Source organism: Oncorhynchus masou, chromosome 25 (assembly GCF_036934945.1).
Source record: "Oncorhynchus masou masou isolate Uvic2021 chromosome 25, UVic_Omas_1.1, whole genome shotgun sequence".
Classification (NCBI taxonomy): domain Eukaryota; kingdom Metazoa; phylum Chordata; class Actinopteri; order Salmoniformes; family Salmonidae; genus Oncorhynchus; species Oncorhynchus masou.
In genome coordinates, this window is record NC_088236.1 from 40,109,552 (window position 1) to 40,124,759 (window position 15,208).

At 46.1% G+C, this 15,208-nt stretch overlaps 1 protein-coding gene across 1 annotated transcript in view; it reads left to right on the plus strand.

The window, feature by feature from the left end:
* The first annotated feature begins 908 nt into the window (after positions 1–908).
* Positions 909–15,208, plus strand: part of LOC135513646 (nuclear receptor ROR-beta-like) — a 61,941-nt gene continuing 47,641 nt past the window's right edge. Inside the window, exon 1 of the mRNA XM_064936508.1 lies at positions 909–1,180. Coding sequence (XP_064792580.1) covers positions 909–1,180 — 272 coding nt within the window. The remainder of the gene's footprint in view (positions 1,181–15,208) is intronic.

Consider the following 15,208-nt stretch of genomic DNA (forward strand, 5'->3'; position numbering starts at 1 on the left):
GCAGGGAGGGCAAAGTGGGCAGGGCGGGCAGAGCAGGCAGGGAGGGCAGAGTGGGCAGGGCGGGCGGTGCGGGCAGAGCGGGCAGGGAGGGCAGGGCGGGCAGGGAGGGCAGGGTGGGCAGGGAGGGCAGAGCGGGCAGGGAGGGCAGGGTGGGCAGAGCGGGCAGGGAGGGCAGAGCGGGCAGGGAGGGCAGAGCGGGCAGGGAGGGCAGAGCGGGCAGGGAGGGCAGAGCGGGCAGGGAGGGCAGGGCGGGCAGGGAGGGCAGGGCGGGCAGGGAGGGCAGAGCGGGCAGGGAGGGCAGGGTGGGCAGAGCGGGCAGGGAGGGCAGAGCGGGCAGGGAGGGCAGGGCAGGCAGAGCGGGCAGAACGGGCAGGGCGGGCAGGGAGGGCAGAGCGGGCAGGGCGGGCAGGGAGGGCAGAGCGGGCAGGGCGGGCGGTGCGGGCAGGGAGGGCAGGGTGGGCAGGGAGGGCAGGGCGGGCAGGGAGGGCAGAGCGGGCAGGGCGGGCAGGGAGGGCAGGGCAGGCAGAGCGGGCAGAACGGGCAGGGCGGGCAGGGAGGGCAGAGCGGGCAGGGCGGGCAGAGAGGGCAGAGCGGGCAGGGCGGGCAGAGCGGGCAGGGAGGGCAGAGCGGGCAGGGCGGGTAGAGCGGGCAGGGCGGGCAGAGCGGGCAGAGCGGGCAGGGCGGGCAGAGCGGGCAGGGCGGGCAGAGCGGGCAGGGTGGGCAGGGAGGGCAGAGCGGGCAGGGCGGGCAGAGCGGGCAGGGAGGGCAGAGCGGGCAGGGCGGGCAGGGCGGGTAGAGCGGGCAGGGCGGGCAAGGCTGGCAGCAACAGCAGCAACACACACTAATGAATGGTTTCACTGCTTAAGAATGTTGTTCCCGTTAGTGTTGAAGACCACGACCGCTTCGCCATGACGATGAGCAGGAGGAATGCCCCGAGAAGCAGACGATATTGTTCGGCAGCATCCACCCGAGTGCCCTCCCCCTGTTTCTTGCCCTTTTACCCCCCCGACTCCCCTTCCCACCAGGCAAAGCCCATGCAGGCATCCCCTCTCTCTCTCCCAGACCCCCTGGAACCCCCCAGAGCCCCATGGAACCCCCCAGACCCCCAGTCTCAGGCACAGGCCCCGGCTGACCAGGAGGAGCAGGCCGTTGGTTCCCAGGCCCGGCACGCACTTGTCATGTAAATGAAGAAGTCGCAACCAATTAGAGTAATTGCAGCGCATCGCCTTGTCTTCACTACAGTCGTGAGTCGAGGAAAGAGAGTGAGGTGGAAGGGAAAGAGGGAGGAAGGGAGGGAGAGCGGGAGAGAGGGAAGGGGAGGGAGGAAGGAGGGGGGAGGTTGAGTTGAGAAGGGGTGTTGAGGTTCCCAGTCTCACATTTCTTGTTCCTTCTTGCAGAGCAGCATCCTTGTGTATGTGTCAATTTTACATTATGTGTGTGTGTGTGTGTGTGTGTGTGTGTGTGTTGTGTTTGTGTTTGTGTGTGTGTGTGTGTGTGTGTGTGTGTGTGTGTGTGTGTGTGTGTGTGTGTGTGTGTGTGTGTGTGTGTGTGTGTGTGTGTGTGTGTGTGTGTGTACACTTGGGGGAGAGGCATCCCAGCAGGTGGTAGTGCTAATGGAATCCCCCCTGGCCTAGGGGGGTGGATTGGGGTGATAGGGGTGGGGTGATAGGGCGCTGTGATGTATCTTTACTGACAGAGCTGTTGTAGTCTACAAGAACCTCCACACACACAGAGAGGGAAAGAGAGAGAGCGATAGAGGCATGTACAGTAGACAAATGTAAGCCTATACTGACAGATGGGAGAGGAAAAAAGAGAGACAGAGACAGAGAAGGAGGCAAAAAGAGGAGGTAGGAGATGACGGACAAAATGAGAGAGAGAGAGAGCAAGAGAGAGAAAGAAAGAGAAAGGGAGAGGAGGAAAGGGCCTGGGGGTCAATCTGTAACACACCGTGGTCAGTCAGCATGGACTACAATGCTTCTCATACATCCATTTACTGGCTCTATCCAACTGAGCACTGTGTCTGTATATTACTGCACAGGGCCTGGGGGTGGCTATATACAACTTACAAAAACATAGCATGGGTATTAGGGGTGGGAGGAGAGGGGGTTAGTGAATAAAAGCCACTTTTCATGTTTGCCGGTTTCCCAAGAGGTTTCCCAGCTCCTAGACAGAATATCCCTCACCTACAGTACAGCACAAACACATTTAGACACAAACATACAGTACACACACAAAGTCATAGCACATTGGAGCATCTAGAAAAAAAACAAGACAAGAAAAATAAGAAAGGAGTACAAGAGCACACACACACTTCGGGTTTCATGTCCACCCACACATCGTTGTTCAAAATCATCTTTATCAGACATAGATGTAACATTACGGTAGTGATACTCAACGTCAACCTGACATATCCCGCACATGCACACACACACAAACACGCACACACGCGCACACACACACACACACACACACACACACACACACACACACACACACACACACACACACATTGCATTTAAATCCATTACTCTTTAATACACTGTGAACATTCCCATACAGTGTTTTCCTTTAGCGTTGGTGGGGGGTAGAGGGAGGGAGGGAACAGGGGATCGAGCCTGTCTGCCTCCATTTAGCCCCTGAAACATTCATGTGGAGAGGGACTCTCAGAAAGTCAGAGAGCAGCACCAACACACTCTGCCCTCTCTAAAAGCAGCTCTGCTCAGGATTCCCTCCCATCTGCCTCATAAATATGGTACGATGGTGTCTGTTAATTGATAAAACTTCATTACAGATATTGAAAAGGTCTCCTAGCCTCCAGCTTTCACAGTGCGTTATCCAACCTGGTCCAAGCTTTACACTGCAGGAGGATCTTATCAAGAATTTCTCCAAGCTATATGTCGTAGCAGTCATGGCAGTTTGTAAGCAAGTGACCTCATAATAATCTGTAAGCTTGATTTAATGTGCAATATATTCAACTATTTATGTTGAGCAAACTCTAGTTTAGTGATGCCTAAGAAGCTTGGAGGATATATTGGCACGGGTGTTGTTAGCACGTTGTTAGCACGGGTGTTGTTAGCACGGGTGTTGGTGTTGTTAGCACGGGTGCCGGCAAACCATGCCAATATATCCTCCAAACATCGGCTACTCGGGCCTTATCACTTTTATACAACGGGTTACCAACATATTCAAATAATGATTGACATATTTTCATTAAAAACGTTATTTTGATGAGTATATTCATAATTTTTCATCCTTCCACAACATACAGTCCCGAAACAAATCTAGGGTTGCTGCCCAAGCCGGCTGGTCGTTCGTTCTATTGGTTCGGTTGCCAGAGATGCGACCCAGTCGCTCAGGCGTTTTGTTCTGTATCTATGGACGCAGCCCAGTCGTTTATTCTAAATGTTCCATTGCCATACTGGCTGGCAACGTTCATATCCCTTGGTTGCTAGCTAGTCAACTACGGCTAACTTACAGTCACGTCAAACAGTGCAGACAGAATGACAACAGTAGCTGCATGTTTAAGCTGTTTTCTAGTGACATTTATTTGGATACATCCATAAGAAGGAGCTAATGAAGCATGATTTCTTCTGGCATAGAAAATGTGCTCTATCGTCAGGAGACTGTTGTTCAGAGGAGCTAGCTAACAACACAGCTAACACAATCACTTCAAACTGAAGCTGGAGAGAGTGCAAACTAGCTGCACTTCGTTTCATTTCACCTTTTTTCAATTCACATTTCTTTGTATATATCCATAAAAATGATGCCAACTGATTAATGATTTAGACTGGCTGAGAAACGCTGCCTGCCTCTCTCTCGTGTCCCGACTCCTGACCCCTACACGTTCGGTACTATGGGACAGTTGGTGGTCGAAATTGAATATTGAAACAATGTTGCAAATGTCGCAGAGACAGACAGTAAGGTTTATACAAATCACCCCTGTTGAAAACTAAATGTTGGCCTAAAAGAAATGTGATATAATGTCTAGATGCTTTCTATAGTGGAGATCAAGTTTTTAACATCCTTGCATGGGCTGATGAGACAGTTGATTGCACAGTTAGATGGAACAGAGTAAATAGGCATTTAAAAGTCATAGATTTAGCTGGTGGTAACTTGTGGACTAGACACCGGCTGGAATGCGCTTTTAACCAATCGGCATTCAGGATTAGACCCACCCATTGTATGATTAAATAATAACTTCCTTATAACGCACATTGTTCAATTACATCACACTGTGAGATTGAGGTTTACATAGGTTTAGATGCACTGTCAAAAAGGTCGCTCTGAATGTCATAATTGTGATGAAAGCATTAGCCTGCAGCATGGTCTCATATTTAAACCTTGCAATTTGACGTTTACGGCAGTTGGACAAACATCTAGGATCAAATTGACATCAAAGATCAACGTGAGTTTATCCAGAAATAATGTGATGGGTCTGGGTTGGATCTGATCTGATTGTCACGGGTCTCTGGTATGTGTAATTTTAACCGACTGGTCCGAAAGGGTCCGTACAGATCCGAACACGACTTATGCTGCTGCTCTTGCTTTTCACGAAAGTGGAGCGTGGCGTGCGTATCATGTTGTTCGTCAATAATAAGCAATCAAAGCAGCAATCGGCTACAGTCATAGAGCCTATAGCAGCTATTAGTCTATTATAGTGTGAGTCGACTTGGTTGGTTGGTTGAGGTCTATCATCTCTCCTTCCCGCCTCCTTGCTCACCTTCCCACTCACTCACAATATGGCCCCTCACCTGCCTGTTGGAGCTGCACCGCTCTCCCACCTCTCGCGCTTCATCAGCTCTGGAAAATAAAGTAGCTTAAAAAATTACTTTTCTGCTGCTTCCTTCACTCAGATCGGACCGGGTCTGGATCCAACCAGGTCTATACAGAACGGGTCTCTATATTTAAAAAATGTATTTATGCTGATCGGGTCCAGGTTGGAAAGCCCCAGGTCCATTTCGGAGCAGGTTCAACTTTTTGAACCCTTGAAGACCTCTAATAGGAAGGTTCCACTAAATAAATGGTGCCCCCTGTGAGGCGTATCCTGCTGTACAACCAGTGTCCAAGACCTCCAAAGTAGTCAGCTATAATAGCTCTCCATTTATGCTTTCGTGGTATCCATGGGTTGCGCTGAGGGAATGGCGTAATCACAGTGAAAATCATGGCAGTGATTTCAATTGGTACACACGATGCCAGCCACTTTTCACATTTTTAAACAACACGGAAGCCTGCACAGGGCTCTATGTTCAATACATAGACGATGATTGGATGATTGGTTAATAACACAACAACAAGCTTCTCCCTCTTGAATGTACCAGGGAGGTAGATAAACTAATTTGTTTGAATTATAATTTTCTATGTCAATGGGCTATTTGTTCTTTCATCTTGAAATAGGAACGTCTACTATTATATTGGATGTTGACATGACTTGTTTTCATGAAGCAAATAATGCAGTATGCTCAAATGGACGGAAGAGAAAATAAATGGGTGAATAAGGGATAGAACTTCAGAGAGGAAAGCAAAACAAAAACAGAGGTCATGAATATGGAACGGCGATTTCAGTGTGATTTAAATATTCATGACAGGACGATTACTATGTCATAATGCTATTATCGGATTCAACACAGAAAATGTAAAAAACTCTGGCTTGATTGATCTCATCAGGACATCATCAATAATGGATGCCTCCAATCATAGTGCTGGGGACACACACACAGCCACACAGATGCACACACACAGACAGACACATACATACTCTCACACAGTCACATAAACGCAAGCATGCAGTCACGCACACAAATGCACATGTACACACATGGCAGCATGGTCCTGTGCACCCATGAACGCACACACACACACACACCACTTCCTGACAGCATCAAGTATTAAACAAACAACACTTAGTACACAAAGTATAGATAGAAAATGTATGTTTTTTTGCAGATAAGAGTTTATGCTACAAATTACAACATTCCATCAAAGCCTCTGTGCTTTTTTAAGTTACAGTTTTTTTCGATTGCTAAACGACAGTGGGCACAACTGGAGTCACATGTGCAAAACTCTAACTACAGTCTGCACTACCAACAGTCACCTGAGCTAAACAGTTCACATCACCTGCAAAACTCATTCCAAGCAACACAACTCTTAACACATGGCTCAAAACACGCTCAGTGCAGCCAAACACTATGCACAACCCTCACTGAGATAACACACACTGTCACTCAGAACACACTGAGAGTAAAAACACTAGCATCAAACACCAATACAGAAAATACAAACTTTTCATGTTTACAGTTTGAACAATTTCAGTGACTTCATACAAAGTAATATTTTCTTCAAAGAAAAGAGTGACATTCTTTCACATGATTTATACATTTTTTTAGAACATAACAATTCTTTAAGGTAAATGAAAATTAGCAGTTTGCTTCAATAGTCTGTAGTAATTTACAGAATTACAGTAAATGAGAAAAAAAAGGTAGAAACTAAAAGTACATACTGTAATTCGAACAAATAATTGAGGGGCTAATCCTGCCTCTCTCTAGCATCAGGCCACAGGTTTTCTTCAACATCACATCTAATGTTTTCTCTTGCCATGCACCTGGGGAAGAACCTTCTGGAGTGCCTTATTCATCCCTGGCAGTCCTCTGGACTCGTGTCCTCACATCCGGCACGCATGGCTTCCAAAAGAGACATTTGGTCATGTGGGTGGTGACCAAACACTTTCCACCTCCAGGCAGAGAAAAACTCCTCTATTGGGTTGAGGAAGGGTGAATATGCAGGCAGGTACACAACCATAAATCTGTGATGTGCTGCAAACCAATCTGTGACAGCTGCAGAGTGGTGAAAAGCAACGTTATCGCAAACTATGACAAAAACTTGGGGGTTTCTTACTGGCTCCCCCTGTTCTGCTGGCACGAGCTGAGCATAGAGCTGTTCTAGGAAAGCTATAAGCCTTTCTGTGTTGTATGGGCCAATGAGTGGTGTGTTGAGAAGCAAACCATCATTGGCCATTGCAGCACACATGGTGATATTTTTCCCTTTGGCCTGGAACCTCCACAGTGGCCCTTTGACCTATAACATTCCTTCCTGTGCGCCGTGTTTTGGCAAGGTTAAATCCAGCTTCATCGATAAATACAAATGAATGTAGTCTTTCCAGTGCTTCCACCTCCATTACTCTCGGAAAAACAGTAAGTGCACAGTTTTACTGTAGAAATGCTAGTGTTTTTTTTACTGTAAATATTTTGTATAGCTGTGTACGTAACCTCAGACGTCTTACCTGGACATATTGGTATCTTTGCTCTTTTACCCGTTCACTGTTTCTCTCGAACGGTACAGTGTATAACTGTTTCATTGTAACTTGGTGTTTCTTTAGGACTCGAGCAATAGTTGTTGTGCTGACAGAATTAACATTTTCAAATATATCATTATCAGCCAGCACTCTATCTTGAATCTCCCACAGTTTTATTGCATTGTTGACAACAACCATGTCAACAATAGCATTTTCCTGCGCATCTGAAAATATTTTTCCTCTTCCCCCTATTGGGGGCAGCCTTTGGGTCCTGTTGTAAAAATATATTTTACAGTCAAACTTACTGTAATATATATCTGTGTAAATATTCTATAATTGCAATACAAAATAGATTCCTGTAATGTTTTCATTTACTGTAAGGATGCAACTCTCACCTGTTTGTATGATGGAAAATTCGCATTACAGATGCCACTGTGGATCTTTGCAGATCGGGTTGCACCCTCAATCCTGCCTCTCTCAATGAGAGACCATGGTTCACGACATGGTCTATAAGTGTAGCCCTTATTTCATCTGAAATAACAGCTCTTTGTCTTCTTTGTCTTCCTCCACGCATCCGCCTTCTCCCTGCCACCCTTCTCCCTCCACGAACCCATCTTCCTTGTTCCATTTCCCAAATGAGTCTTTCTGAGCTCTACCTATATATACTGTAATATGTGTGTGTGTTCACTAACAAGTCTAAAACAAGACACCTGCTTAGCCTTTCAGCTGCAATTGCAATCAGCAGTGTTTGAAAGGCACAAGGCTGAAATCTATTCCGTTTTGAATGTGTGGTTCACAGTTTTGACAGCAGTGTGTTAGCATTTGAAAAAAGTGCTGTAAATCCACAGTGTTGTGCAGGTTGTGGTTAAAGTCATGGGATAAGTGTGTAGAGTTTTGAAAACTGTGTTCAAGCAATGAAAAACAAACTAGAGTTTGGTCCACATGAACTGCTGCTGTGCAGACTGTAGTTAGAGTTTTGCACATGTGACTCCAGTTGTGTCCACTGTCGTTTAGCAATCGAAAAAAACTGTAATGGCTCTATTCAATTAGATCCACTTTAGCCATTGGCATGTCAGAGGTGGAACTGCGACAGAGCTGTCAAATCCACAAGCGGCTCCTGGCGTTACACCTGAAGCGACATTGCCATTGGCTGCATGGAGTCGCATTAATAAAAATCCCAAGCAGCCTTGTCTACAAGTTTGAACACTGGAATGTGAGATGTAACCTACACCTCAATTAGGCTGATAGAAATCCTCATTATGTTGTCTAATGATTTTCAATTTGAGTGTTCATTGTTTCTATATAGCCTATGTGGCTTCCTGACAATGATCAAGAGCTCACCGGAGGTAGAACTGCTCCAACGCAGGCAGTTACACCCCCGACACCGTCAAAACATCCGCTTCGCGACGTGGTGGCTATTGTTGGGTTAACGTTTGATCTGATTGAATCTTGGCCTTAGCAACATCAAATTGTAAACGGTAAATATAAACCAATCATAACACAGTGACACACAGTGTCATTTGCTCTTTGACCCCCATTGAGTAGGCTCGGCACCCCAACCTCACTGAACAAGTGTCACGGCACTACCGTGGATGAAATTAGGCTAAAGAGCTAACATCACAAATTAGCCCTTCTTGACGTTGAAGGACGCTAAGTCTAATGCTAGCATACTGTACATGCAGTGCTAGATAGGGAATATTCGTTGTAGTCGAATAATGGCAAACAACTGCTTCTTGTTTTGTAAAACGTCGTTGGGTACAGTATCAGTGAGGACATGTCGTATACAAGGTCGGTTATTCTCCTCTTCCTCCCATCCCCCATCGCCTGCGGAGTGAATCTAACAGACATATCATGTGGAAGCCTTGAGCTGTGTGTGTGTGTGTGTGTGTGTGTGTGTGTGTGTGTGTGTGTGTGTGTGTGTGTGTGTGTGTGTGTGTGTGTGTGTGTGTGTGTGTGTGTGTGTGTGTGTGTGTGTGTGTGTGTGTGTGTGTGTGTGTGTGTGTGTGTGTGTGTGTGTGTGTGTGTGTGTGTGTGCACGTCTGTATTCTGAGAGGGTGAGCAGATAAGGCAGGATAGTGCTTCTGGATGGGTCTTCTACTCATAAAGTGTTCCATTCGTGCATAGCGGTGCCCCGAGTGTCTAGACATGCCTACATGTAAAGCTCATTCTGATGCTCTTAAAAACCTTTCTCTTCCTTCTCTCAGTCTGTCTCACTTGCTCAGTCCATCTCTCCTCCACAGTCTCTCACTGTCAACCTCCCTAAAGAGGCCTTATAAAAACGACTATACTATAGTAAAATTCACAAAAGTCATATTGACATTTTACTTTGACTGTTTGATGAAATAATATTAACAGTAATGTAAATGCCTGGTAATAATGTGCACTTAAATGGTAATGAAGTCATGATGAGAGATGCTGAAAGGCATTAAAAGCATATACATTAGAATAAGGTGCTCTAGACACACTACTTGACCAAAGGTATGTGGACACCTGCTTGTCGAACATCTCATTCCAAAATCACAGGCATTAATATGGAGTTGGTCCCCCCTTTGCTGCTATAACAGCCTTCACTCCTCTGGGAAGGCTTTCCACTAGATGTTGGGACATTTCTGCGGGGACTTGCTTCCAATCAGCCACAAACACATTAGTGAGGTTGGGAACTGATGTTGGGCGATTAGGCCTGGCTCGCAGTCGGCGTTCCAATTTATCCCAAAGGTGTCCGATGGGGTTGATGTCAGGGCTCTGTGCAGGTCAGTCAAGTTCTTCCACGCCGATCTCGACAAAACTTTTCTGTATGGGCCTTGCTTTCTGCACGGGAGCATTGTCATGCTTAAACAAGAAAGGGCCTTCCCCAAACTGTTGCCACAAAGTTGGAAGCACAGAATTGTCTAGAAAGTCATTGTATGCTGTAGCGTTAAGATTTCCCTTCCCTGGAACTAAGGGGCCTAGCCCGAACCATGACAAAAACAGCCCCAGACCATTATTCCTCCTCCACTAAACTTTACAGTTGACACTATGACTTGGGGCAGGTAGCGTTCTCCTGGCATCCGCCGAACCCAGATTCATCCATCGGACTGTCAGATGGTGAAGTGTGATTCATCAATCCAGAGAACGCGTTTCCCTGCTCCGTAGTCCAATAGTGGCGAGCTTCACACCACTCCAGACTGCACTTGGCATTGCGCATGGTAATTTTAGGGTTGTGTGCGGCTGCTCGGGCATGGAAACCCATTTCATGAAGCTCCCAATGAACAGTTCTTGTGCTGAGGTTGCTTCCAGTTTGGAACTCGGTAGTGAGTGTTGCAAGAGAGGACAGGCGATTTTTAAGAGCTACGCGCATCACCACTCTGTGGCCCCATTCTGTGAGCTTTTGTGGCCTACCACTTAGCAGCTGAGTCATTGTCGCTCCTAGACGTTTCCACTTCACAATAACAACACTTAACAGTTGACCGGGGCAGCTCTAGCAGGGCAGAAATTTGACGAGCTGATTTGTTGGAAAGGTGGCATCCTATATATAGTGTAAGCCATACCGGTATTAATTAGGGGGGAAAGCTCTCTCTCTCTCCCTCTCTCTCTCTCTCTCTCTCTCTCTCTCTCTCTCTCTCTCTCTCTCTCTCTCTCCCTCCCTCTCTCTCTCTCTCTCTCTCTCTCTCTCCCTCTCTCTCTCTCTCTCCCTCTCTCTCTCTCACTCTTCCTCTCTCTCTCTCTCTCTCTCTCTCTCTCAATTCAAAAGCTCTATTGGCATGGGAAACATACTGTATGTTTACATTGCTAAAGCAAGTGAAATAGATGATAAACCAAAGTGAAATATACAATACAAAATGTACATAACACACACCAATGTTCCAAAGGAATAGAGACACTTCAAATGTCATATTATGGCTATATACATTGTTGTAACGATGTACAAATAGTTCAAAGGAATCCTGACTAGAACCAAAACATTTGATCATATTACTCCAGTGCTAACCTCCCTACACTGGCTTCCTGTTAAGGCAAGGGCTGATTTCAAGGTTTTACTGCTAACCTAAAAAGCATTACATGGGCTTGCTCCTACCTATCTTTACGATTTGGTCCTGCCGTGCATACCTACATATACGCTATGGTCACAAGACGCAGGCCTCCTAATTGTCCCTAGAATTTCTAAGTAAACAGCTGGAGGCAGGGCTTTCCCCTATAGAGCTCCATTTGTATGGAATGGTCTGCCTACCCATGTGAGAGACGCAACCTCGGTCTCAACCTTTAAGTCTTTACTGAAGACTCATCTCTTCAGTAGGTCCTATGATTGAGTGTAGTCTAGCCCAGGAGTGTGAAGGTGAATGGAAAGGCACTGGAGCAACGAACAGCCCTTGCTGTCTCTGCCTGGCCGGTTCCCCTCTCTCCACTGGGATTATCTGCCTCTAACCCTATTACTGGGGCTGAGTCACTGGCCTACTGGTGCTCTTCCATGCCGTCCCCAGGGGGGATGCATCATTTGAGTGGGTTGAGTCACTGATGTGGTCTTCCTGTCTGGGTTGGTGCCCCCCCTTGGGTTGTGCTGTGGCGGAGATCTTTGTGGGCTATACTCGGCCTTGTCTCAGGATGGTAAGTTGGTGGTTGGAGATATCCCTCTAGTGGTGGGGGGGCTGTGCTTTGGCAAAGTGGGTTATATCCTGCCTGTTTGGCCCTGTCCGGGGGTGTCCTCGGATGGGGCCACAGTGTCTCCTGACCCCTCCTGTCCCAGCCTCCAGTATTTATGCTGAAGTATTTTATGTGTCGGGGGGCTAGGGTTAGTATGTAATATCTGGAGTATTTCCTCTGTCTTATCTGGTGTCCTGTGTGAATTTAAGTATGCTCCATCTAATTCTTTCTTTCTCTCTCTCGGAGGACCTGAGCCCTAGGACCATGCCTCAGGACTACCTGGCATGATGACTCCTTGCTGTCCCCAGTCCACCTGGCCGTGCTGCTGCTCCAGTTTCAACTGTTCTGCCTTATTATTATTGGACCATGCTGGTCATTTATGAACATTTGAACATCTTGGCCATGTTCTGTTATAATCTCCACCTGGCACAGCCAGAAGAGGACTGGCCACCCCTCATAGCCTGGTTCCTCTCTAGGTTTCTTCCTAGGTTTTGGCCTTTCTAGGGAGTTTTTCCTAGCCACCGTGCTTCTACACCTGCATAGCTTGCTGTTTGGGGTTTTAGGCTGGGTTTCTGTACAGCACTTTGAGATATCAGCTGATGTAAGAAGGGCTATGTAAATCAATATGAACTCTATGTTTAGGGCCAAATAACATTCTAGTTTGCTCAATTTTTTGTTAATTCTTTCCAACGTGTCTTTCTGTTTTCTCATGATTTGCTTGGGTCTAATTGTGTTGCTGTCCTGGGGCTCTGTGGGGTCTGTTTGTGTTTGTTACCAGAGCCCCAGGACCAGCTTGCTTAGGGGACTCTTAACCAGGTTGATCTCTCTGTAGGTGATGGCTTTGATATTTGTGAATCACATCGTTTTAGGTGGTTGTAGATTTTAATAATTTGGATTTGGATAATTAGTGGGTATCAGCCTAATTCTGCTCTGCATGCATTATTTGGTGTTTCAAGTTGTACAGAGAGGATATTTTTGCATAATTCTGTATGTAGAGTCTCAATTTGGTGTTTGTCCTATTTTGTGAGTTATTGGTTGGTGAGCGGACCCCAGACCTCACAACCATAAAGGCCAATGGCTGATTTAAGTATTTCCTAATTGGTAAGTCCAATTTGATGTTCCTTTTGATGGCGTAGAAGGTCCTTCATGACTCTCAGATCATTCACAGCATTGTGGAAGTTACCTATAGCACTGATGTTTAGGCCGAGGTAAAGTACCAGGCAAAGGATTGGACAAACCTACTCATTCAATGGTCTTTCTTTATTTGTACTATTTTCTACATTGTAGAATAATAGTGAAGACATCAGAACAATGAAATAACACATATGGAATCATGTGGTAACCAAAACAGTGTTTTAAAAAATCAAATTATATTTTAGATTCTTCAAAGTAGCTACCTTTTCCTTGATGACAGCTTTGCACACTTGTGGCCTTCTCTCAACCAGCTTCACCTGGAATGCTTTTCCAACAGTCTTGAAGGAGTTCCCACATATGCTGAGCACTTGTTGGCTGCTTTTCCGTCACTCTGTGGTCCAACTCATCCCAAACCATCTCAATTGGGTTGAGGTCGGGTGATTGTGGAGGCCAGGTCATCTGATGCAGCACTCCTTCACTCTCCTTCTTGGTCAAATAGCCCTTACACAGCCTGGAGGTGTGTTGGGTCATTGTCCTGTTGAAAAACAAATGATAGTCCCACTAAGCCCAAACCAGAGGGGATGGCATCACACCAACACCATCACACCTCCTTCTCCATACTTCACAGTGGGAAACACACATGCAGAGATCACCCGTTCACCTACTCTGCGTCTCACAAAGACACCGCGGTCGGAACCCAAAATCTCAAATTTGGACTCATAGGATCAAAGGACAGATTTCCACCAGTCTAATGTCCCTTGCTCGTGTTTCTTGGCTCAAGTAAGTCTCTTCTTCTTATTGGTGTCCTTTAATTGTGGTTTCTTTGTAGAAATTTGACCATGAAGGCCTGATTCACTCAGTCTCCTCTGAAAAGTTGATGTTGAGATGTGTCTGTTACTTGAACTCTGTGAAGCATTTATTTGGGCAGCAATCCGATGTGCAGTTAACTATAATGAACACATCCTCTGCGGCAGAGGTAACTCTGGGTCTTCATTTCCTGTGGCGGTTGTCATGGATCCCTTCGGAACTTTCATAACGCACACCTGACCCCTATTCCCACTGATTAGTACGTATAAGTGTGCCCTTTGGTTTCCATTGGGCTGTCCATTATTGTTACAATATCCGTTGGTGCTTTTGAGTACCTGTGCTGTGTGTTTTGGGCTTTCATGCCCTTGTGGATTGAGTAGAAGATTACTGGTCTCGTCCCGTATGTTAATCATTGTGTGTGTGTTATTTATTCGAGGTACTCCTCGCTCCCTGTGTTTTGTTCAGTGTTACACGGCAAGCCGTAATTTGGGTACAATGAAAAAAAACTATTAAACATTCCTGCATCTGTCTCCCGATCCATCATACCAACTTGACAGAATAATGGACCATTAACCCTTTCACAAGTACCATCACACCCGTGTGATTAGAACGCTTATTTAGAATGCTTATTTAGAACGGACAGTTTCGAATGACGTAACAATTAGCATTTGAGCTGGCCACACTTTTTTCAGAAACTATTTACACAAACACAGTCCTTACAAAGTTGGATGCAATGTTCAGATATTCACAGAAGTATCTATAGCATAACACATTCATTCAAACCAGAAGAATGTAGGCTCTATTTGTCCTAGCGCTAACTGAGGAAAGATTGACGCAACACAAGAGGTCATATTTTCTAACTCTCAGCTGACATAAACTTCAATATTACTATGTATAATGAATCACATCACGGGTGAGCTCATCATTGATAGAAATTGAGTGAAGCACTTTCTAGAACCGACGATGATTTGTTTCTCGGTGCGCCACCAGGCTGTTTTTCCTGCATGATTTATCATTTATCCCGCCTGTCCGGCGCTGCCGGAGTCTCCCGCAGGTGTCGTTAGTTGTCTCTGATTGAGAATCATACTTAGGTAGCCTTTTTCCACCTGGGTTTCATGGGTGTTTATTTTTTGTTTAGTGTTGTGTTGCACCTTACAGGACTGTTCGTTGGTTGTTTATTGTTTTGTTTTCAGTGTTCATTCAAATATTTAAAATATGAACACTTAGCACGCTGCACCTTGGTCCTCCTTTCCTTCCCCAGACGACAAGCGTTACACTGATTGTCAGGACCCGGTTTCGAACCTGGGTCTCCAGAGTGAGAAACAGTCACTTAACCAACTGAGCCACGAATAGACAGCAGAA